At 45.0% G+C, this 25,353-nt stretch overlaps 1 protein-coding gene across 6 annotated transcripts in view; it reads left to right on the forward strand.

Moving 5' to 3' along the window:
• MGLL (monoglyceride lipase) overlaps positions 1-25,353 on the forward strand; it is a 114,283-nt gene that overhangs the window by 80,280 nt on the left and 8,650 nt on the right. For all 6 annotated transcript variants that reach the window (XM_054162737.1, XM_054162767.1, XM_054162770.1 and 3 more), the window contains 3 exons: positions 16,802-16,938; positions 18,421-18,531; positions 23,189-23,278. In XM_054162737.1, coding sequence (XP_054018712.1) covers positions 16,802-16,938; positions 18,421-18,531; positions 23,189-23,278 — 338 coding nt within the window. The remainder of the gene's footprint in view (positions 1-16,801; positions 16,939-18,420; positions 18,532-23,188; positions 23,279-25,353) is intronic.

A 25,353-nucleotide genomic window follows, 5' to 3' on the forward strand; every position in this document is an offset into this window, starting at 1 on the left:
TACAGCCAGCAACTCAAGACGAGTGATTATGCCCTTCCATTCAGCATCTCTGCGACCACATCTGAAGTGCCAGGTCCAATTTGCTCCCCAGTAAAATGAAAACATTGACATACTGGACCAAGGCCAGAGGAGGGCTGTCAAAACAATTAGGGTACTGAAGAACAAAATGTACGAGGAGAGGCTGATAAAATTGAGTTTATCTAGCCTGAGAAGGCTAAAAGGGAATCTTGTTGCTGTCTACAAGTCCCCTTTGGGAGGATGTGGAGACAGCAGAGCCAGACCCTTCTTGAAGGTGCATGGTGATGAGATGAGAGAGAACTGACACAAGTCAGCATGAGAAATCCTGGTTAGCTACAAGTAGCAATTTTTTTACCATGGGGGCAGTCAAATACTGGATCAGGACCCAGAGAGGCTTGGAGATACTTAAAACTCAGCTTGACAAAGTCCTGAGCAACCTGAATGAACAGGAAACACTCTGAGCAGGGGCTTAGACTAGATAACCTCTGTATGTGCCTTCCAGCTTCAATTATTCTTGATGAGCTAAAGAGCATCCCTGCTGCTAGCATTTGGGATGTTGCTTCCAAAATTACAGCACAAAAGGTTTTGAAACAGGTGAAGAAATGACCCCCTGAAAAGCAGACTTCAGTGGCATCTACAATTCATAAGGGCCTCTTCTTTGGGAGATGCTTTTGGTCTTTGCACAATAAGAAAAAGGGAAGCCTGTTTATTTTCACCTTTATAGAGGCAATTTTCCCCTAGCAACAGCATTTCATCAATGTGACTTGCTTCCCAATTGCTTATTTGTCAGATGTGTCTCATTTGGAGGAGGTCATTTTGGAAGCTAATTACTGATGATTCCTCAGCTATGAATGTATCTTCATACAGATGTGGAGTTTGTCATCCTGTTGAGTTACAAATGACTGTTCCTAGTCACTGAGCACCATTTCAGAAGAAAATACATTTTGTGTATCTAACTCTTGTTGGATTAAAACATAGTGTTGGTTTCCTTCAAGTCCTTTCTTAGATACAGAACAAGGGTCAAGGGAGCAGAGCCCAAATCAGGTTAGTGTTCCTCCAGGTTAGCACTAACCTGGAGGAACACTCTTGCTAAGGTATTCAAAGAAACTTCATTTTTGCCAAACCCAGAGAAGGGCAACGAGGCTGGGGAGAGGACTCAAGCACAAGCCCTATGAGGAGAGGCTAAGGGAGCTGGGATTGTTTAGCCTGGAGAAGAGGAAGCTCAGGGGAGACCTCATTGCTCTCTACAACTACCTGAAGGGAGGTTGTAGCCAAGAGGGGGCTGGCCTCTTCTCCCAGGCAACCAGCACCAAAACAAGAGGACACAGTCTCAAGCTGCACCAGGGGAATTTTAAGCTCAGGGTGAGGATAAAGCTCTTCACAGAGAGAGTTGCTAGCCATTGGAATGGGCTGCCCAGTCACCATCCCTGGAGGTGTTCCAGAGGGGATTGGACGTGGTGCTTGGTGCCATGGTTTAGTAGTCATGAGCTCTTGGGTGACAGGTTGGACTCGATGATCTTTGAGGTCTTTTCCAACCTAATTGATTCTATGATTCTATGAAACAGAGGCAAAGGACAGGCAGCTTTGCAAAAAGAAATAAAATACATAACCAGTCAATAAATGGCCTAAACCTGCCACTTTGTCTCCATTTTTTAATGCCCTTTGGAAAGTACTCACGTAAGTGACGTGTATTTGTGTGTTCTGATCAAATCTCTGGCAATCTCATTCAGTTGTTCTCCTAAAGGTGCTATTAATGGCTTCTCTGAGCCTGCCCCAGGCAAGCCAATTGCCCTGTGTCCATTAGCACAGTGTAAAACACTGTGAGTTGATGCAGGGTCTAAGCCAACCACGGGCTCCTTGTGGGTGAGGCATCTGTTCCCCACAGCTTCCCAGTTCTTTTATGGCCCACACGCTTAGACTAGGTTGAGGGCTGGGGCCAGAGTTGCTCTTGCCAAGTAAGATGCAGAAACATCCCATATACTGCTTTTTATGCTTTGTAGTTCTGGTGTTTGTTGTTTGATTGTTTATTTGCTCATTTGTGGGGTGGTGTTGCAGAGCTGGTGTGTCTGGTTCATGTTGGTGGATTTCCTCCATAAATAACTAGCCCTGCTGATTTTCCTGGGGGTATAACTCTGTTTGTTACGGACCACAAGCCCTTTTAAGGGACTGTCTCACAAGTCCTAAAACAAACAGACATCCTCCTTGTTACAGAAGGTGTGGGGACATTTTTAAAACCCAGAATGTTCTCAATCAGCAGCTGCAAACAAGACAGTGAATATTGCAGCAGCAAGCCCCAAAAGCAAAACAGACAAGGAATGAAGGGAAAAATGACTTCTTTTTTGATGCACGTATTTAGATCCTTCCCTCTTCAAGCAGCCTGAGTGCTGCAGAGAAACAGCAGTTCAGCTATGCTGTCTGGTGGTTTCAGTTAATCCTGTTCCTCCTATTGCACATCCATTTTGAATGTGAGACAGAACACGTACTTGTTTGTTAAAACATACTCTTATTAGCAGCACAGACAGGAAGACACTCCCTAGGTTATCTAGGCTTTTGTTCCTGCGGACGGCATCCCTCTGCCTTTGTGGCAAATGGTCAAAGCCCAGTTTGGTTGCTAGCAAGCACTCTTCCAGCTGAGCAGGCTCTTCCAGGCTCTCACTCCTTGGACTCTCAGAAGCTTCCCTGCTTTTGTCCCAGTGTGTTTCTGCCCACTTTAGGGCTGTATATTTCAGTGCCAATGTTTTTCTTTTCTCGGTCTAGTAGTTACCCACAACATGTTAGTTAAGAGCATCTCTCTTTCAGTCTCACACATTGTCTGCAGAGCCTGGCAGAGGTCAACATTCATTGGTGTCTCTCACTCATGTAGCACAGAGCCCTTGACTGTTTCCTTGTTCTGCCTCTCCTTCTCCCCTTGGAGGCGTCTGGCTGACCCAGTATGTGCTGGATGCTGTCAGCGTTTTGCCTCTTGTCCCTTGGGGGATGGTGCCAGTGTGTGTGCCTAGCTCAGCACTGCAGCTTCCCTTTAATTTCAGAATGCCTTTAATTTAAAATCATGTTTGTAATCTGATTCTTAACATTGTTTTTTGTGGGGATTTTTTCTTAGTTACTTGAGCTGTCTGTGCACACAGCATACAGGCATGCACCCTCTGCAAGCATTAGCTAAATGTCACTAACTTCACTGGGGCCAGGATTTGACTCATGGGTTTTAAGGTTGGTTTTCCTATTTTAGTAAAAAGCTAACATGTCTTGGGCTACCATTTTAGATAAGAAAGTATTATTTTTGCTCATAAAAGGGTGTACAGGGAACTATGGGGAATTTGGTTGGTGATTCTGGCACCATGATCCTCTTCTGAGCCCATTAGTAAAGTAAAGCAGAGCATCTGTTTAGCCTCTGGTCCATTCTCCAATCCAGATGAGATTTTTCCAGCATCACAGTAACATTCCTTTCAGCCTTGAGTATCTTCTTGTTTTGTAATAACAAAAAGAGCATTGCAAAAGATATTGCTCAACCTAGTGCTGTCTGGAAGAAGTCTTACAGAAGGGGTGTGTGTGGAGCCCACTGTGAAGTTTTCCATCTCTCCTGGCAGTCAGGGAGCCAGTTGCAGCAAAGGTGTTTCAGTTTCATGATGTCCTAAGACATCCTATGAGAACTCCTTCACCCATTTTCTTAAGCAACAGCCAATCCTCAGCTAATAGAATATCTTGGTCTGTGCCAGCCATGGCCAAATTTTAGTGACCTGAACTAGAAAAGTTCATTTCCTTGGTAACCCAAAGACTTCCCTGAATTTCACATAGCTTTAGGTCTGGCCAGTCTGTTACACTTCAGCACAGCAGCAGTTTCAGTGGCCATGGCTATCTCTTCTGGGTAGTCATCTGATTGATCCTGTATGCTTCAGGTCAAGATGTGGCTCATTCTTTATTGCAGTAGCAGACTATGCAAGAAGGTGCTTGGAAATGCGCAGCTTGGCTTTGCCCCAGGTTTATTGTGGATCTCAGGAAAAACACCTCACTCTCTCTCAGGTTACTCATGGCAAAATCCAAGCATAATACCAAACCACTTCCAGAGAGCTTGCAAAAGAAAAGCCCTGAGCTCCAAGAATGCAAACCTCTGTGAATGGCTCTTCACAAGCTGGGAGGCAGATTCAGACAGTGAAGAGAGCAGCTTAGAATAAAATATCTCACCAATATTTAAAGGGATAAGGCAGAAAAATAAGAAAGGTTCAAGTGCAACTGTATAATGTTTTCTTATCTCTTAATGCTAAGCATTTGCTTTCCAAACTGCTATGGAAGGGGGTTGTGGATAGAAAACTAATAATTGTATGTCGGGTAATTACATGCTGATTGATGAGTTTGGTAGTTACATGTCCTTTGACTGAATTTGTATTCAGGATTGTACCTGGAAACTTGTCTGCTTCATAAACAGTGCATAAAAGGCATTCTATACCAGCTAAGCTAATGCCTTACTCCACCCCTCTTGTCGGTATTGCCCCACGAAAAGGAATGACCTGTGTTAACCACAAAGGTAAGGTTCCTAGGGCACTGAAACTGATGCCACAGAGCCTCTCCTGTGGCACTTGGGAGTTAATTTCTCTGAAGATGCTGTCTGCAGATTCAGTTCAGGGGGGAAAGCTGTTACACCCACAGCATCTCTAATGCTGGGATTTATTCAGGGCCTGGCAGTACTCTCCAATTTGAGAATCCTTATTTAGCTTCAAAAATAAATTTCCAAAAGTGCTGAATTGTAGATGGTACAAAGACACAGAATCACCAATGCTTTCAGCCCAGATCACTTCAAATTGACGTTCTCCCCGCTGCACTTGTTTTCTGGTTCTGAATGTATCAAAGAAAAAGCATGCTGGGAGACCCTGGCAGTTTGTCTGATGGTAAGGAAAGGGCCAAGTAAGGTGGTGCCAAGTTCATGCTTGGTTGGGTGGATGGATGGCTGGGGCTTCTCTGTACTGAGGCTGCCTGGTACACTTTTGATGACAGTCCTGTGCCTTTTCATGACCCTTGCACTTACAGAATCACAAAATCATAGAGTCATTAGGGTTGGAAAAGACCTTTAAGATTATCAGCTCCAACCTTTTCTGCAACACTTCCATGGCCACAGATTTTGAAAAGTGTTCTCTGAGCTCTAAATATGCCCTCGCTAAGTGATAGCTGTGTGGGCTATCATAGGCCAATAGCAACATACAGGTCAGTAACCTTCGACAGCTCAATACTTGTACCTGAGCATTGTTTACTGAGGTGCAGACCTGTCAGCTAGTATTCATTGTCTGATGTCAACCAACCATGGTTTGAAATGAGTAACAGAGCACAGAAAGCAATAACCTGTGTGTCTGATCCTGGCTTGTTTGGTAAATAGATATCTAGTGAGGGTTTCAGAGTTGCAGGGAGGAGAGTTATAGAGAGAAGGGTCATCTTCACTGTGAGGGTCCTGAGATACTGGAACAGGCTGCCCAGGGAGGTGGTAAAAGCCCCATCCCTGGAAGTTTTAAGGCCAGGTTGGATGGGACTCTGAGCAACCTGATCTACTGTGAGATGTTCCTGCCCGTGGCAGGGGAGTTGGAACTAGGTGATCCTTGAGGTCCCTTCCAACCCTGACAATTCTATGATTCTAAGTGCTAAAAAGTAGCTGAAACAATAATGATGCAATCAATCTTTACCAAGAAAGGACAACAGGTTTGCTGCAAGACAAATTTAGTAGAGCTATTTTCTGCCATGCTACGTTCCGCGTGACTTTTCCCATGCACCACCTAAATAGCACCCAGCCGTAAGCCAACTGGCAGCCATGAGACTTTGTTCTGGCACACTGGGCAGGGTTGTCCCACTCAGGAATTCTCCCTGCCAGACCTGCTTAATTGGAAGTTTTTGTCTTATTTGTGTTGCTCCCATATGGATGTACCCTGTTCAAAAAAAAACAAATTAAGAAACCCTACCCTTATTTCAAACAATCCACCTGCTGCTCACCCACTGAGCTTGTGCTAAGTGGGTATCAAAACCCACCAGCTCTGGAAGAGAGGTATTTCTTTCATGCTTGGTCATGAATGGAAACAAAACCAGTTTAATGAGGGTGACACTGCCATGTGGCAATGGGAAGGAGAGAAGCAAAAAGCAAAAATCTCTTTAACTCTGTGGGAAAGTTCCCTTTGGAGAGGTTGATTGAGAACTGGAAGTGCAAGCCCGTGGGGAGAACTGACCCTGAATGCAGGAATTTGGGAGCTCTGGCTTGCTAATGACCTTTTGGCAGATTAATTGGTAAAACACCTTGCTGAGGTCTTAGAATATGGTTTCTACTTTTTAGAAACATTATTCTTCATTTGCCAATTGCTGAAAAAAAAGGAAGGGGGGTAAAAAAAAAAAAAAAAAGATTATATAACCAAAAAAAAATCTCTGCCAAGATTGCTTTGGAGTAGAGAGCTGCTGTACTCTGACGCCAAGAATCTCACAGACTAAACAGAACCCACTGGGAGCCCTTGCTCTAGAAGGGAATTTGTGTTTATTTAAACATGTAAATAAATGGGGTGAAAAATAGGTCTGTTTTCTTGTTGTTGATGTGGGTTCCCAATGGGTGGTCTGCACGGAGGGGAACTTTTTGAAGATAGCTTGAAAGGAAGTTGTGCCTGTCCCCCAAGACATGCATCGACGGCATGGAGGGAGCTCTTACATGATTCAGCTTTCATCTTCTTCTTGATGCCTAATCTACTACTGGCAGGGAGGAATTAGGACTGTCTTCCCTCAGATGAATTTGTTCCATTGTTTACTCAAGCATAAGAATATTCAAGGCACACGTATGGATTTTGCAGTGTAAGTAGCTTGCTGGATGCTGCTGCAGTGTGCTGGGCAAGGCTCCCTGCTCCGAGATCAAGAGGTGGGTCATTAACTTGCGGCGCCGTTTGGAGGGGAACAATCAGGAGGGTTGTGCAAACTCTCAGGCAGGGCAAATGAAACCGTCTTTGAGCAAATAGAAGAGCAAGAAATGAATGGCCTTTGTTAAGGGGAAAAATGGAAATGTTTTCTAGTTAAACAAGCTGTCATTTAGGACTTAATAGCATGTGCGTGTTGGACAACCAACCCACATGCCAGCCGTGCTTTGGAATAAGTGGGCAGGGAAGGAGAAGGGGAGTGTGCAGTTCCACTCCAGTGCTGCCTTTTTCACTGCAAACCCTGACATTTCGAGTTGATGGCTCAGCTATTTCAAAGCTGGAGCTTGGAGCAGAAAGTTAATGCAAGTGGACTTTCAGCCTTGTTTTCATCTGGGAATAAAATGAAGTTTGTAGCCTGGTGTTGGATTTTTCCGGTACTAAAACAAGAGGAGAAATTTATTCATACGCTTTAAAATAATGGTGAGATTGTCCTTGGCTGCTCTTCTCTTCCAGGGAATGTGAAATTCTGGCTACCTCTGGTGTTATCTTAAGTTATGTGGACACCAGAAAAGAGACCCATCTCTGTTCTTAAAAGATCAGCAGCATGTAGGTCAAGTGAGCCAATGTGACCCTGGATTAACTCCAGCAAATCCATGCAATTTTTTTCAGCAGTATCTGAGCACTGATACTGGTTCCATGTCACACCAGAATCAATCTTTGAATAGAATAGAATAGAATAGAATAGAATAGAATAGAATAGAATAGAATAGAATAGAATAGAATAGAATAGAATAGAATTAACCAGGTTGGAAGAGACCTTCGAGATCATCATGTCCAACCTATCATCCAACACTACCCAATCAACTAAACCATGCAGCCAAGCATCCTGTCAAGCCTCGCCCTGAACACCCCCAGCGACAGCGACCCCACCACCTCCTCAGGCAGCCCATTCCAGTGGGCAATCACTCTCTCTGTGTAAAACTTCCTCCTAACCTCCAGCCTAAGACCAACTCAGATGCTAAGTAAAGTCACCTCAATGATACTTCAGGAAATTTTCTGCTTCTCATGAAAGAGGGCAAAATCTCAGTGCAACACTGCAAGAATAACAGTTAAAAATATTAGAGGGCCTTAAATAAAATCTGTGACAAATTTTAAGACTCCTTAGAGGCACTGTAACTTGTAAGCCCCTGGTTACTTCTCTTAGATTTATATTGTGATCTTCATCCTGTGGAAAAAGAAATCAGCTAGGAATTGGTTCACTCATCACCAAAGGAAACACTTTTGCAGAGGAACTCAATACCTGCTCAACCCTCGATGCTGGCTTTGTGCAGCATTTTCAAATCATTGCCCCCAGCAGCCTGGTAGAGAAGGGTCTTCCTTTCAGCTGTCTTTTGCTTTCATATTCTTGAGGGCTGGCTTGGGAGGTGGCATTGTGGAAGGAGCTGAGGAAGAAGGTGGAATACTTTTGTGTATGAGCTTTGTGGAAAAGGAATTGAGCTCCATATTCCTCTTTCATCAGCCTTAGCATCTACCAGCAGCGTCCTGATTTTGTGACAGGAATGACAAAGTTACCCTGCTCCAGGCAGCGTGGGAAGCGACCATGGTGTGTGCAGGTTTTCATCCTCTCTTGCCCCCTTTTCATTCTGTGACATCCCAGGAGACACTTGCATTTCTAGTCTGGCCACTATTTCTAGTCTGACTGTTGTTTGTAAATGCAGCTCATTATTTTGCCACACAAACGCTGGGATGGGTTTTCTTTCAGCATGTTTTCATGAGCAACATGATGTTCCAGGAAGACTTTTAAGGAACTGCAATTTGGAGCCAAATTCAGCAGCAGCATAAGAAATGGGCAAGTCTTCTGAAGCCAACAGAACCATGCTTGTATCCATTAGAGATGAATTGGCTCTTGACATGGGCAGAAAGAGTTTGCCTTGTCTGACAGAATGAACGACTGCTCTGATATGTACCAGGTCGTTTTGTTTGTCATCTCTGGAGCACAGAACATGTTTTGAATGGCTTCAGCAAGATGACTAGTTCCCTGCTCCTCAGCAGCAAGGCACAAATAATTTTAGTGTAGAAAATTGCCTGTTTCTTTCTTTTTTCCTCCCCCCCTAACCAAGACAACAAACAATATAAGTCTGTGTGTGCACTATTCTAAAAATATCTAAGCTCTGCAAATGTGTCTCTGATGTGGGAGGAGAAGGCTTTCAGTTTGCTGCACTCTTTGTGTGAGGCAAGTGTATAAAAACCAACTAGCAAATGCTGAAAGAAAAATTATTTTCCTAACCTTGAGAAGGAAGAGGGAAGCTGGTGACTTGTGCATTCAGGATAAGACTCCTTTCTGCTAAGAGAGATGCAGAACCCCTCTAATTCTTAGTTACATGCTCCATACATAAACCACCAAGGTTGGAGAGGTACTTCTGTTAGATACCATAGAAAACCCAATGTGCTCACTATGCCTAGACAGGTGGTGTGAAAGAGAGGATGCTGATGGAGAAGTTACTGAGGATAAGCATGTGTTCAGTTATATTTGAGATCATCAATGAATATAAAGATGGAAGCAGTACTGAGAGGGAACTCTCCTCTGTTAGTTTACCTAAACTTCCCATCTGATGTGGAACTCCTCCTGGAAAAGCCTTAGGCTGTAGGCTTGTATCAAATACCCACAGTGCTTGTCAGTACTGCACAGAAAATTTACCATGTACCATGCACCATAGTCCTGTTCCCTGGTGGTCCAGATCATGGGCTTAGCTGGAGCACCCCACAGCTGCTCTCCAGCCTAAGCACTGCTTTTGCTTCTTGTAGACACCAGAGCTGTCAGAAAGGGTGAGAGAGATGGTGCACAACTAAGGTTCAGTCAGATGGATGTTGAAAAGCTCACCTCCAAGGTTTAGCTACAAAATACACTGCAGCACAGCAGCTGACCTAGGTGACAACTTGATCAGAGTCAAGGTAGCATGGCAAATCCTAGGACAGCTTATCCTGCTTCTCCTAGCTAAAGGTCCTGCCTTGGCTCTCCACCTGCATGCAGGATGAAGAGTTCCAGAATAGGTACTCAAATCAGATTTGATTGGGTTGGGGAATGGAAAGAGATAGGGGAAATAAAACCAGAACAGGCTTCCTTGCTGTGCCAAGTCTGTTTGCAGGGCAAGCAAGCCACTTGGTTGAGTAGAATTTGCAGGATGGACTTGGAGGTGGTTCCTCTGTGTATTTGTTCAGTGAGTGGAACATTTGCTGTACATGTCACTGACACTACGGGCACAGTCTGTTGACTTTCCCAGATGTTGATCGTCCTGCTTTGAAGCTTCTTCCTGTTGTTTTAGTTGTTTGTGTGTCTGAATGGTGGATTGGATGTACTGCCTGTTAAACAAATAATTAAACACTGAGAGCTCTGGAATCCGGTATGTTTAATTAATGAGCTTTGCTCACTTGATGAAAAGGATGTGTACTTGATTCATTACAAAACAAGCGTAGTTTTTTCAATAGTGAACTGTTATGACAATTTGAAGTGTTTACTACTTCATTATTATTGGTTGTTTTTTTTCTTCTATTAAACCTTAAAAAACACCCAAGCAGAAAATCCAGGCTTCACACCCCATTTGCTATGTAAACCCATTATTAGTGTCGTCTTGTGTATTGTCTCACCCACATTCTCCATCTCTGTGCTTTCTTCCATGTCCTCCTCTGCAAAACTGTGCTGCCTTACAGTCTGGGATTAGAGTTAATTATTATTTTGAGATCTTGCAGTACCTTGGACTAAGGTCTGTGATGATGCCCTGCGGTGCTGGGTGCTATACAAGTGCAAAAAAATCCCAGTCCTTGCTCAGACGAGTTTCAGGAGATGTAAGTACAGGCATCAGCTGTAATGCCTTGTGACAACTGCTGCAATGACTTCCAAAATTGAAACACTTCTGAAAATTGTGTCTGCTTCATCTTGTGCTTTCTAAGTTTTACCTCCAAGTCTGAATGCATTTAGTATACAGCGGAGAAGAAAGCAGAGGCGGGCAAAGGCTGCTGTCTCCCAGTTTGTGGAGTTTGGATATTAAAATGTGCTACTGAAGTGGTCCCTTCCCATAGCAGTGGGATTGCAGGGTAGGCTGTGGACCATCACAGAGAGGTCCCCACCTGAACAAGCTGTCACACGCTCAGGAGGATCACAGGAAAGGAATTAGGTTTCCACCTTTCACACCAGAAGAGCCATCCAAATTTCTGTCACTGACATCTCTCTCCTGGCTCAGTACCCAGCATTGCATCTCCATGTGGGCCACAGAGTGAAAGCATCATGAAATCTTTTAATGATGGTTGTTGGGTTTTTTTTTCCTAAGCCAGACAGTTTAGCAGCAGGGAGAACATACTATTTTCACCTCTCCCTCCAGCAGCATCACCTGCCCAGGAGTGAGAGCTAAAACACGGTGACATGGGCTCACCCTCCTGTGTGCTGCAGTGTCCAACACTAGTAAGGAGCCCATCCTGTCTCTCATTTGGGGTAAAAGACAGAGGCAGAGGCCTTCAGGAATAAAATCAATCTTTCAAAAAGCTTATAAACACATAATACTAATGTAAATACCTCCTTTTCCAAAGGGCATTTAGGCATTTGCTTCAAATGGACTTGTCAGACTTCAGAGACAGTGAAAGGAGAGGGTCTTTAGCCTGATCTTGGTTGTGGGCTCTAACCAAAATCCTTCCTTTGCACCCCACTGCCTGCACTGTAATGTGTTGCCACTGCCTGCTGCTACTGCAGAGCTAGTGCTGAAGCAGTAACCACCTTTTCTGGCTTCCAACACCTCCTCTGGGAACTGAATTGCACCCATGCTCCAGCTAGTTTCAGTCAGGTACTACAGCATGGAGCCTTGCCAATTGTCCCCTCTGATGTAATTAAGAAGTGCCCTTTCAGTGTGGGACTCTGCAGTACAGAAGCAGCTGTTGGGCTGTGGCTGGTGAATCGTTAACATCACAGCGGTGGCAGTTCTCACCCTTAAGTACTGAAAACTCCTGGAACTCCTGTGTTAGGGACCTTGTGTTATGAAGTGGTAAGCCTGGAGTGCCATATCTTCTTGTAACTCTCCCTGTTCTTGGTGCTCCCACTTGAAAAATTCAGGAGTTACATATCTAGAGAGGAAAACAAACACACAGATGATATATCCTGAGGCAGGAGTTAAGCCCTACATTATTCCATGTTATTTCCACCATCAGTTGTCTAGGGAGAGCATTTCTCCCCACAGATGCCTGTGATGGTGTCCTGACTACAATAAAAATGGATCCAAACCATCCCCTTTCCCCTAAAGCTGGAAACATCAAACCACGTGAAAAGTCGAGATGCAGTTTCTGCCTGGAGAATTACAGCTCCCCAGGCAGATTCCTCATGTCCTTTCTCTCTGTTTTATGGCTTTTCCATAATAAATAGGAAGCAAAGGCTGAAAAAAAAGACCATAGCCCATAATTTCTGCTCTCCCATGACTGTAAGCTTTAAGGAACAGGACTTGAATCGGTAAATCTGCAGCAGCATAGCTGAAGTCAGCACTTGACCCTGCACTTTCCCTGTCACTTCATCTTCCATTGCAAACCGTTCAGGCTGAAGCTCTGAGGAGCGATTCAGTCCACACCTGAACGTGCAGGGTCGGGCTGTACCTTTGTCAGGAGGATTTGACACTAGGAAAGAAAAAGAAATGCATCCAATATGTGTGGCTCACATAAAAGTTGGTGTTTAGAACAAAACCTGCAAATATTGAAGGGTGGCCAAGGTGTGCTGCCACGCTCATCCATCCCTTCAGGGTCTCAGAAGGCTGGGTGCTGATGAGACAGGCTCTCCTCTTTGCCTAACGGTCTAGTGGCCTTAGCTGGTGGACTTGAGGATGGATTACTTCAGCTGTGATGTGGCCCCACAGCCACAGCAAAAAAAGCATGGTGCTGGAAACCCAGCATGGCTCCCCTCATCTGAATGACTCTGCCCAGCAAGCCCAGAGCAGGGGTGTTCATTGCTTCAGGCAGTTTCCATCTGGCCTTTACTGAAAGGAAGGGAGTGCTGAGTTGCACTCTGCTTTTTATTTACATTATTTTTCAGCATATCTCCAATCTCATGAGGATGTGACATTTTTTGGGGGGCACATGAGGCAAGGTCAGCTGGAGTCTGGCTGGTTTGTAGTGGTTTTCCAAAGCAAGTCCCACAGCACAAGAGAACATGGGATCTGACGAAGGGAGGACCTTGCAGAAGGACGCATTTGCAGGGGCACAGAATACATTGTGCATGACAAAGCACTTCCCAGTGTTCACCACCTCAAATATTTCATCGGTAGCTCTTTGGCTTTGTCTTCCTGTGCAGCCAGCCAGTATTCTTCCATCCAGAGAGGTGTGCAGCCTTGAAGGGTCTATAATCATAGGTGAAATCATGCTTTCTGACAGAATTGGTTGATCATCAGTTACTGTTCTTGTCTCTGCGGTGGCAGAGCTGCAGTCTGAGAAAGTTCATGCAGAAAATACAGAGGGCAGAACTTAATAGAAATTACACATTGGGCCAGATCATTGCAGCCTTTATTCAGACATTGTTTGAGCAAAGTATGTTATTATTCCAGTTTGGTGGAAAATGGAGGCTTAGACCTCCTAATTCTAGATTTGCAATTTGAAAAGCTGGGGTTTGGATTCTTGTTTTTAAAGGCTTGCCCACAGTTATCTCAGTACATACAACCTGAAACAGTCAACCACTGAGCCACTGCACATGTACAGTACTAGCAGTGACCCACACAAGCTGGATGTGAAGCCAAATAGATATGAAACCTATCTGGCAGTTTTTGAAAACCAAGTGTCTCACGTGGACATGCACTGGCAGTCAGAGCTCCTTACAGATGAGCATCTCATGGTTATAACCTCCCAGCGCTCTCCTGAAACTGGGGGCCCCAGGGGAGTGCTGCAATGAGGAACTTGTGGAGCTGTGATTCTCATGACACTTCTCTGTTGTCTCTCCTGAGTGTTGTGTCACTATGGTGTGGAGCAACCTCTGGTTAGTTCAGTTCCTGGGTGCAGGTAGTTCCCCTTCCTCTTGCACCCACTTGTCATGCCACTGGCAGTGTGGAACCACAGTGTCAGATTCATTCCCAGCAAAACCCAAGGCAAATAGCTTTACATGAAGGTCGAACATGACCTTTCAACCTTTATGGTTCTAAAAGCAAAAGATCAGAGCAAAGCATGTCAATATTCTTGACTGTATTGATGTTTGGTTGAGCATGTCTTTCATCTAATAGAAGAGGTCTTCACTCCTCACCCTGAAGCTGTTTCAGGTGGGAAGTTTGAACTTGCAGTAAACTCATTCTCTGGTTGTTTAAGTTTAGTTTCTTGGAAGAGAAAAGAAAAGAATGGTAAAATAAAAGGACACAACCCAGCAATGCCATCTGACTAGTCTTGTGCTAGGGACAGGGATAGTATCAAACCAAGAATTTTATGGCCTTCCTTTACCCGGACAAACTGCTCTGCAAGCATTGCTCAGTGTCATCGGAGTGGGGAACAGTAGTTCAGTAGCTAAAATCAGGGTCAGAAGGTGGGTTCATTAAATTATTAATAAAAAGGCCCAAACCATGCAGAAATCCAATGTATTGCTTGTCACAGTTAGCTCACAGTTATTTCTTGGCTTCCACAATTGTAACTCTGTCTGTCATGAGCAGTATCATTGCTATGTGGTAGAACCAGGGGATTTGCACTATGCTGAGGACCAAGGCGGCTTTCCAGACCTGCTTCTATCTCACCCAAAACCAGAGCAAAGCTTCACAGCTCCACAGCAGGTAGTCATGGCCCATATACAGACCTGGGCCACAGGGGTTTGCTGTTTCTGCTTGCTCAGCTGTCTTACACAGACACTGTAGAGAAAGAGGTACTAGAAGCAAGGGCAAGAGAAAAAAGAAGTGGAAGTGCAGAGCTCTGCTATGAGAAAATGTTCTTCTGTCAGGATTATTAAACTCATATCAATTTGCTAGATATGAAGTTTAAATAATAGGCAGATAACTCATTTGAGATCCACAAAGTGAGTGGACTGGCCATGTACAAAAGTTGGGCAAAGTTCACTTTCCATCTGCAATGAAAATCAGTTTAAAGTTAATAGGTCCACTGGCCACACACACGGCTTCACTTCTGTAGATTATTTCAACTTGTATTTTAATTGGTTCTTCAATTTGTTTCTGGTCCCTGATTCATGTCAGACTCTTACTATATCATATTTTGGCAAGAATTGGAATGTGTGCATGAGAGCAGAACTGGTAATATGTTATCTATAATTGACCAGCATGACATCTGTGGGCTTGTCTGGCTGACAGTGTGGCTGATTGCAGTGTCTACTGCAAAGAGACCCAGCTCTGGAGAGCAGCTGCCAGGACAAAAGAAGTCACAGTATCACAGTATCACAGTATATCAGAGGTTGGAAGGGACCTCAAGAGATCATTGGGTTCAATCCCCCTCCCAAAGCAGGATCACTTAGGGTAGTCTGCACAGGAATGCATCCAGGTGGGTTTTGAAAGTCTCCAGAGAAGGGGACTCAGTATCACAGTATCACAACCTGGGGCTCAGATCTCCATAAGTGGAGTGTGTTTAGTCCATTTTTTTAATTAGAAGTTCTGCCTAATTTGCAAGGTGGTTTTTTTGGATGGCTCACAAGAAAATTAAGTTTAAACGTACTGGTTTCTTCTGGTGTGGCAATTGCCAGCAGATCTAACTGAAGTCTTCACCTTTGGGCTGGGCAGGCAATGCCCTTCTTTGCTGATCACTGGGTGTGTACCATACAGCATGTAAACAATTGTCAGGCACCTCACATCCTATGACAAGCTATTGCCCCTTTGTGCCTTCAAGTATGTCTAATTGCCCACTGGAGAGGGCTTATGGAGACACATAGCAGGAGGGAGATACTGTTTGAGACTCCCTATGCCTTGTCCTACGTGGATGGGATGTATTTTTCCCTTCACAGTTTTCCTAACAACCTCCATGGAATAGAAGCAGCAAGGAGAATATTTTTTAAGGAATAATCCTATTTGTGGTAGGAAATAACATGTATGTGTGGTCAGGTAAACATGCAGAGTGCTTCGCTCACGTGGTATTACTCTCAAGCCTTTGCAAGCTCAAGTTGCCTGAGATTCTGTTTGTGGTGATGCTGGCTCCACCTCTGCCAGGGGATGCCGCTGTTCCCATGGCAACTCACCATCTCCCATTTTAGTCTTTCCCTTCCCTTTGATCAGACAAAATAATTCCCAGATACAGAATGAGCTATAGTGTCCATGTGCAGTACAGTTTGCATTAACACTTGAGGAGAGGGCCACTGGATGCTTTCCCCCTGCAGGATGTCCCACCCACCAGCACTTGGCCTGCTATTCAGAGACTGCACAGAAGAGTTCCACCCCACCTAAGGCAGGACTCTGCAAAGCTCATACACACTCAGGCACTGGAAAAGGTTGTGTCCATGGCCCATTGAGCTTATGGTCACTGCATCTAGTCTTCAGAATTTCTCTATTTCTTGCCAAGACCTTACACAGCAGTTACTGCTCTGCAATGAGCCATCAGACCCCAGTGCAATGATCCCTGGGGTTTTGCCATCAGATCCCAGCACAAAGATCTCTGGGGAAAAATCCCATATCCCAGAGTGCAGTGACCTGGCATCTCTACAGCAGGGCAAGACAGCCCCCCTGCTCTGCTCACCCTTGCACTAAAGGTGATCTAAGCTCTCAGATGAGTGCTCTTTAGTTCAGAAGGGCAGGTAGAAACACAGACTGTGAGATGTACTTTTTGAATCAGATCACAGACAGTATGGCTCTGTGCAGCTTCCTTTGTATTCCTACAGTACTCTTTCTGTTGAGAGACAGTAACAGTCCAACAGGCAAGTTTCTGTTAAATTCTCAATTGCAACCACTGCGTCACATGGCTTAGCTGCATGCTCTCCTTTCCCCCTGCAGTTGGCCATGGACAGAGCGAGGGGGATCGTATGGTTGTCTCGGATTTCCACGTCTTCATCAGGGACAGCTTGCAGCACATTGATCTCATGAAGAAAGAACACCCTGAGCTGCCCATTCTCATTCTGGGACACTCCATGGTAAGCACCATCCCCTACCCCTCCTGGCAGCCCCCAGGACACGTGCCATAGCAGGTGGTACTCAGCCCACAGCAGGAAAAACAAAACTACAAGCAACCTTCCATTCCGCTCTATTCACTGACTGATCGGCCAGCATATCTTACCCCACCAGGGCTGTCTTGAGTACAGTCAGTCCTTAACCTTTCTACCTGGATCATGGCCCTAATGAGTGCCATTTGCAACAACAGGACCATTCATTCACACTGGGTACATGGCAAGTCCCACCACCTCCCTTCAGCATTGGGCTTCTCCTTTTGTTTTAGCCTATAACCAGGAGGTTAAATCCTCCAGAGCTTTGTGAGAGGCTGCTGGATGAAGCATGGAATTACCCTGTAGCCTTTCATTCTGTTAAACAACCTAAAAGGAAAATGTACCAGGGATTAGGGCTGCAAAAACAAAGGCACTGATTTGGTGAACAGATCTGAAGTCTGATTCTGACAGCACGGGCCAAATCCCTTTATTCAAGCTTGCAATATTCCCCCTGATGTCATTGATCTGCTCTCCCTGCCTTCCCAGAGGAGAGGAAAATGAATGAGCACTTTGGGATTCAGCCCATGCTCACATAAACAAGTGCTCCTGCATAAGAAGGCATGGCATGCTCTGAAGTGCTTGCTGGGCTCCAAAGCTGGGTAACAAGGAGCTAATTTCCCAGTGAGGTCTTTGAGATGCTTCTTGCTCATACTCCATTTAACAAGCCTGTAGTTGTCCAGCAGCGTGGAAGTTCACCAAATATTTCCCTTGGCAACTAATCCTCTGCAAACTTTCCCGAGCAAGCCAGCCGGATCCTTTCTGTCCCCAGCCGCTCACGCCACCAGCCCCTGGCCTCGTGCAGAAGGGCTCAGCCTGGCTGGCATTCAGCTCTAAACCATGGGCTGGATGTTTGCTGTCAGGTCCCAAGCACAGCACTTCAGGGCTGCAGGGGCTGGGGACACTGGAGAGGAGAATATTTAACTTCCAGTAATTAGTGAAGGTTTTTGCATGCCAGATGGCAGCACTGCTGCTGCCCAGGTTACAGCACCACAAGCATGGTGCAAGCCTGGCTTCACAACATCTTCCTGACCAGTGGTGCTGGTGCTGATCAGTTTGTCACATTGGTAGAGCCTTAGCTTACATTTCAAGTTCCACCTGAACTATCACTTCACACAGTTTCTTCTTAGTCTGTTAAACTGAGGACACAAGGCATCCTAGGCAGCTGACAGACATTGAGTGGAGACTTAAGTGTGGTGTGAGGGCTTCTCTCAAGGAAATAGAAACCAGATCTCTTCTCCCCCCACAAACACCAGATACTTCTAGTGCCCCTACCCCTCCAGCCTTCCTTGCTGACCACACTGCATTCTCACTGAGGCAGAAATAATTTGCTTGTTAGGACTAAAATCCTGGATTACTGTAGAAACAAGCTGTTGACACCTGTATTAAGCTGTGGGCTGTTATTTTGCATTGCAGGGGGGAGCCATCTCCATTCTGACAGCTAGTGAGAGACCCAGTGAGTTTTCAGGCATGGTGTTAATCTCTCCTTTAGTGGTAGCCAGCCCAGAAGTCGCCACTCCCATCAAGGTAAGAGCAAACTTGCTTTGTGCCTAGTTACCTCACTCTTCTACTGAAGGAAACGCATGAAGACCTCTAGCCTTGAAATGCAAAACCCTGCTGAGATCAGTGCCACCTGGATGCCAGTCAGTACTTCTCTGCTAAATGCCTCCCCCGCAGTCCCACCTACCTTTCAGAGGGGAAGTAAACTTTGAACTCATCCAGAAAAACTTATTTAAATGAGAGTCAGATAATGATGCTACCTCAAGAGGTGGTAGCAGACTGAGCTTTCTTCACCACACCCCACGGCAGCCCACACTGTGCCATCCTTTCCCTTCCTCTTCTACAGTTTTCTTCCTGACTCATACCGAGTCTGGTATAGTTGCAACACTGGCTGCTGGCTAAGTCAGGGCAAGGTTATTTTTGGTATTTGGGGAACAACCAATTTCTAAACTAAACTAGAGTTCTTGAGTCCCAGGAGTCCAGGAAGCTTCCAGCTAAAGCATCACCGCCCCAGCAGCGTCCTGTTTGGCTTGGTACTATAGCTGGTTCTTGTCTAGACCATCTCCTTTAGTTTGCATTTAGGCTTTACCCCACCCCCATTCACACCCCGCTTCCAGAACTGTTTCTGATCCAGATTTGCACTGCCCTGTTTGCCCTTCCCCAGGGATGCTCTGCAAAGCAACTGAACCTCAGGTGCTCACTCCTTGCTGGATTTTTAAAAGAATAAACAACAACCTTAAAAGAAGCTGGAAGCAAAGTAAAGAGCCAGAGAAGCCAGCAGGAAGGACAGACTATCACATTCCCACTGGCCTTGTTCTTTTAACCTTTCTCCTTAGACTCTTCTCCTGGAGCCAGCTTCTTGTTTTAATCTACTTCTAAGCTATTTCTCCTGCTGTTATTTCTTCTGAGAGAAAGGAAACAGATTGCCTCAGCTTTCAGTATAATCCTGTTGCACCTTCTGCTGTAGCCAAAGCCATCTACTGACTTTGGAGAGCACCAAAGGGTGCTTTTTAATGACCTCACTCTTCCACTAAAGTAAACACGTTACCACCTCTAGCATGAAAATGGAAAGTGCCAGGGATCTGCACCACCTGGATGCCAGTCAGTATTTTCCCTCTAAGTGCCTCCCCACAGTCCCACCTACTTTTCAGAGGGGAAGAGAATCCTGAAGTCATCCAATCTGGGAAAACTTACTTAAATAGGAGTCAGAGCACCAAGATGTGTTTTAGGAGGCTGGAAGTTGATTCTTCACAGGTGAGGCTACAGCTGATTCAGCATAAGGGTCCCATGGGCAGCATGTTTTCTTTCTTTGGAAAGGGAAAAAGAAGGAATATTAAAAAGACATTACACAGGGTCTGAATCTGAGAGACACTGTTAGCCTCTATATCTAGTTAAAGAAAATAAGGGAACATTGTCCTTCTGGAGCTATTCCTTTTGCTAGATGCTAAACCTTTTCTGAAATAAGGGCTTAGCAGTTCTGTGGGAACTGGTGTTACTGTAGGCTGGCTTCTTGCAGATCTATACCAGATTGTTGCTTTATCTCAGTGCAGGAAATCCCAGCCTCTAACTGAAGTATTTTGGAGGTGTTTACACAATCTTTTTCCTAGAGACTCTCTCACCTGCAGTAATACAGGTGCACAATGGGCTTCTGTCTCTTTCAAGTCTATTGTTGCATCTTAAAACTGATAGAAAAGAAATATTCCTGAAGTATTTCTGCTCTGTCAAATTTAGTTGAAGTCAGTCTTAGAGTTGAAAAGGTGCTTGGAAGAGAAAGGAGAGAAAAGAGGCAGAGTATTGCTGCACAAGGCACGTTTTTCCGTAAAGCTGAGCTGGGAACACTTGTGTGCTTTTTTTGTCCTCTGAGAACCAAAAACCATTTTCATTGGTGTTTGTGCCTCTGAGGCACAAAGGCTTTGGTTTTCCCTTGGAACTGGTAGCCTTCTGGGCCCTGGGCCATTTCCCAAGGACCATTGCATTCATCCCTTTGCTGGGGAAGTTTCCAGCTGAGCAAGAATTTACCTTGGCCTAAGCAAAGGAGGGATCAAGGCAACAGTAACAGGGGGCCAGATTACACACTGGGTCCTTCAGCCTGTCCTAGAAATACCTTCCCTCACTGCCCAGCTAGTCCTGGCAGCAGCAGAAACACAACATATTTTAGGCTACATGCAGGAAAATCAAATTCTGCTCTTTGCAGAAATAATTTCATCGACGTCCTATAAATCCTGTGTCCTGATAGATGCATCCAGTTGCAAATCTAGTGGAGAGGGAGGGATCTCACTGCCTTCCTGGTTTTCTTCTCAATTAATCTGAACAAAATTCAGCTCTGAAGCTTTGAAATTTCTAAGGATGCAAAGAGATAGGAGTTACATATGCTAGCAAGGAGCAGAGTAAGGGTAAAAGAGTATCTCCCACGGCATTTCTGCTGTTGAATGCTTTGAAATCAGGTGGGCAGGACAACCCCTTGGGAAATATTCCCTAGTGACTAACAATCAGTCCTACAGACCAAGTTTAGTTCTGTCTGTGCATAAATGAGAACGTTTATGCACACAGGGAGGATATGTATGTGTGCAAGCACAACTGCAGACCTATGTACAGGGCCTGGTGTTTCTCTTGCACAGCTGAACACCAGAAATTACTTAACTGATATCTCCCACCCAGGATGGTGCATACTGCTACACTTGTGGTCAGACGCCAGCTCTATCTCTGTGGCATTTTAGCAACCAGCTTGTGACTTGGTTTGGCAAAACTCCAGATACGTGCAAAACCTTCAAGAAGGTTTCCAAGGCACGTCACAGAGAGGAGGTCATCAGTAGGCTCTGGGGCTGGGCTGATGAGTACTTATCATTTGAATAGAAAAATGGCCATACTGACTGACAAAAGCTGCCCTAGCCTGGTCTCAAAGGAGGAAGAGCTTGAGAAAGAGCATCTGTGTAGTTCTCCTTGCCTTGTCACACCTTCCCTGCCTTCTGCACGTCATTAGGCTGGTGCATTATTGTTCATATGGGATGAAGATTGAAATTTATGCTCTTTCTGCAAAATCTCTATTGCAGACCCTTGGGAATATGAATATTTACACAGGTACCAAGCAGACACAGAGCAGAATTCCCCTCAAACTCACTTCTGGAGTTTAAGAGTATGTCAGCTACCTTCCTTCTTCAGCCAAATTTAAAAGTAAGCAAAGCACCCCTCTTCAAAAAACATGCCATCTTTCACTCTCTTCTGTATCATCCTGGATCTAAATATATGTGGCCTTAATGCCAACATATCAATCTTGTGGCCAGTACTCTAAATAGATTTTGAGAGAGAATTTATGGAGACAAACACTTTCAGTCCTTTATTTGGAGTGTTTCACTCCCCATACTCTGTAAAGAAAGCCTAGGACAACTCCACTTCTTCCTCAGCTAGGTGTCTAAAGTTGCTTGGCATGTATCTGGGTCATCATAAGTGGTCGGAGAGAAGCAAAACTCTTACAGCGTCGTCAGCGCGAAGTCCATAACCTCACCTAGGATCCATCACTGCCTCCAGTTTAAACAAAGAAAACCCCATTCCTGCTTGTTTGCATCATAAGGTCATGCTTGCCTTGGTGTGGATATGTTATTTTACTGTCTAACTCTGGAGATCTCAGTAGAAATTAATTGTGCTGACACAATGTCATAGGCAGTGAAGGACTCGATGTACTGGTAGGCAGTGGCACTTCTTGCTAGTCATTCCTATCCCAAGGTGCACATGTGTTCCCAGATCTGCTGTGATTCTTCACTGCTTTTCACTCCTAGGTGACTTTGCCTTCACCCTTGCATTATTCTGCTAATATTGCAATTACTCTGTCATGTATCATCTGTGATCTGAGATGTCAGGGAGCACTTCAGAAATGATTACGCATTAGCAGAAACAGAGAACGTAGGTGACAGCCAACCTGTAAGTGTTAGCTGAGAACAGGAAAGGGCCACAAAACAGACCAAGGAATACTAATTGTGTGTTTTCTGGCTGAAGTGGTGGTCACTTAACTATGGCTATCATCAGTCAGAGCAGAACCCTGGAATCAGCCTGCTTGTACTGCTATTGAATTGAAAGGTGTTACCCTTTCTTCTGCCAGTGGTTTCAAGCCTGGGCTGCTGAATGTTTTTGTGTTTTGCTCCCAGGAGACAAGTGAGCAATGGATTCCTTAGCCAATGCATGCACATTTTGTTGTTGGTTATTTACAGGTTCCCTGGAGAATATGTTTCTCAAAAAGAGTGCAGCCTAGGCAACTACGGCAGATTGCACTGAACATCACTGCAGCCTGAAATCAGAGCTGTGGCAACAAGGAAAGGGTTGTAGAACACAAAACACAGCCCTTCCAAGGGCTGGAAATGGCTTTTTCCTATCAAAGTGCTTAACTAAGGCCTCTTTAGAAACTACTTTGAGAATGTGACAAAGGCAAAGCACAATGACGTGGTGACGTTGCATGTGGATGGACAGCTGATGGCATTTCAGACTAGCACACCCACTCCCTGATGGAGCAATTTAAACACTTTCTCATGTAAGAGAAATCTTTTAAGTATAGGACAGGTCTTTCTCCAGTGTCAGCTGACATTTCGTAACGATTTAACTTCCACGATGATTCCCATCACCTCGGGATTTGGCCCTCTGTGTTATCTGCCTTGCTCTAACCAGCTCTTTATCTGCTTCCTTTCCTCTCCCACAGGTTTTTGCAGCGAAAGTGCTCAACTTGGTTCTCCCAAACCTGTCACTGGGGTCAATAGATCCAAGCGCAATTTCCCGGAACAAGAAGGAGGTGAGAACCTTAATGCCATTTATAGTCAGTGTCTTGTCCTCACCCTGCCATTTCTCTTTAGAAACCATATAGCTGTTTTGTTTAATCATGAGGGAAAGATCTTTGCTGATGCAGGACACTGAGACTCTTAAACATGTCCAGAGAAGGGCAACGAGGCTGGGAAGAGGCCCCGAGCACAAGCCCTATGAGGAGAGGCTGAGGGAGCTGGGATTGTTTAGCATGGAGAAGAGGAGGCTCGGGGGAGACCTTCTTGCTGTCTACAACTACCTGAAGGGAGGTTGTAGCCAGGAGAGGGTTAGTCTTTTCCCCCAGGCAACCAGCACCAGAACAAGAGGACACAGTCTCAAGCTGCACCAGAGGAAGTTTAGGCTCGAGGTAAGGAGAAAGTTCTTCACTGAGTGAGTTGTTAGCCATTGGAATGTGCTGCCCAGGGAGGTGGTGGAGTCCCCATCCCTGGAGGTGTTCAAGAGGGGATTGGATGTGGCTCTTGGTGCCATGGTTTAGTAGTCATGAGGTCTTGGGTGGCAAGTTGGACTTGATGATCTTTGAGGTCTTTTTCAACCTTACTGATTCTGTGATTCTATGACTCTATGATTCTTAAACTGAAAAGGTGAAACATCTCAAAAGTCAGTGGAACTAACTGCACGTAGCAGAAAACTGGGGGAAATGACCTGTTCTTCCCTTCATTGCACCTTGCACCTGCAGCCACGCTGCATGGGACTGTTCCAGGGTGAAATTTGTGGTGTCGCCATAGTTTGGGACTCTTCAGCAATTCATACCCACTCCTAGTAATAAGTTACAGCCTATTCATGCCATCACTGGCATAAACAACTGTCACTGCAACTGCTGCAAGAACATCTAACAAATGGTTCTTACTTCTCTCTGTTGTGGAAGGAGTGAAAGGAGTGAAAACACAAACTGTTAAGTGAATGAATCTGCTTTGACTGGACCCAGAGCTTGATGCATTTCAGAAATGAACTTGAATGATGGAAAATGGCCCCCAAGGGTGTCTCAAAAGCAGGAGAGCTGTGTGGTGTAGTGGTCAGTTGTTCCTGTGCTCCCACATCAGTTCACCTCTCACTGACAGATGCTTCAGTTTTTCCTGCTGTTCATGCAATGCTTCATGTCTTAAGTAGAAGTTAATAAGTTGCCTTCCTCTGGGATGGCTGGTTGGCTGGCATTAAAACTGAACCTGAAGGGATCAGGAGCAACGATTATGTCAGAGGCTGTGTGAGGGCAATGCATTCAGCTTGGCTTATCCCACATCTTTGATTCACTGATTCAGTAAACTGGAAAGCAGACTCTTCCATTATAGCCTCAAGGTGTTCAGGGTTGTTTCTTGGTACTAGCAGTTTTTTGGTCAAAGAACTTTCCAGTTCACTTATCTGTGAACACAGTGTTTTAGCATTTCACTGGGCTGAAGGTAGAAAGATTCAAGGAGCTAAGAAAAGGAAGACAGAGAAGGTCCTAGGAAACTGTCAGGACTAGCATGGAGCGAGTTGATGTGCATCCACTAATGCACCATATGACATATGTTCTTAAGTACCATCTGAGGCTGCACAAAATATAGATACTTGGGAAGAAGACTGATCCCAGTCAGGCTGTAGGAGCCTGTTCTTAATTACATTCAGCTGCTGTAACTTGTTGCAGATAATTCAGAGAAAAGGTTTAAATTAGACAGCCAGTTCCTTAAAATCACACAGAGGAAAGCTTTCAGTTCTGCATTTGTATTGAGAGGATAAAAGCAATCAGTGCTCTGGAGGAAAAGAAGAGTTTGAGTGTTACCCCCTACATGAAGAGTGAGCGTGGCTGGGACATGTGGCTCTTTGCCTGTTTCTGCACTGATTTGTTCTGTAGCACTTGAACTCAGTGCCTCAGCTGGTCCTTAAAGGTGGCAGTTTTAATACACCTCCAGCAGTCAGATCTTCTGCTGGAAGATGGCAGTGCTCCACTCGATAGCTTCACAGGGGGGACATTCTGAAGAATAATGCCTTTAGAATAGTCTGAGTGAGCTTCCTGGAACACAACACTGGCTGAGCATTTCCACGTTGGGCTAATGTTAGAAGTCACCACAG

This window comes from Dryobates pubescens, chromosome 1, assembly GCF_014839835.1.
Source record: "Dryobates pubescens isolate bDryPub1 chromosome 1, bDryPub1.pri, whole genome shotgun sequence".
NCBI classification, from domain to species: Eukaryota; Metazoa; Chordata; class Aves; order Piciformes; family Picidae; genus Dryobates; species Dryobates pubescens.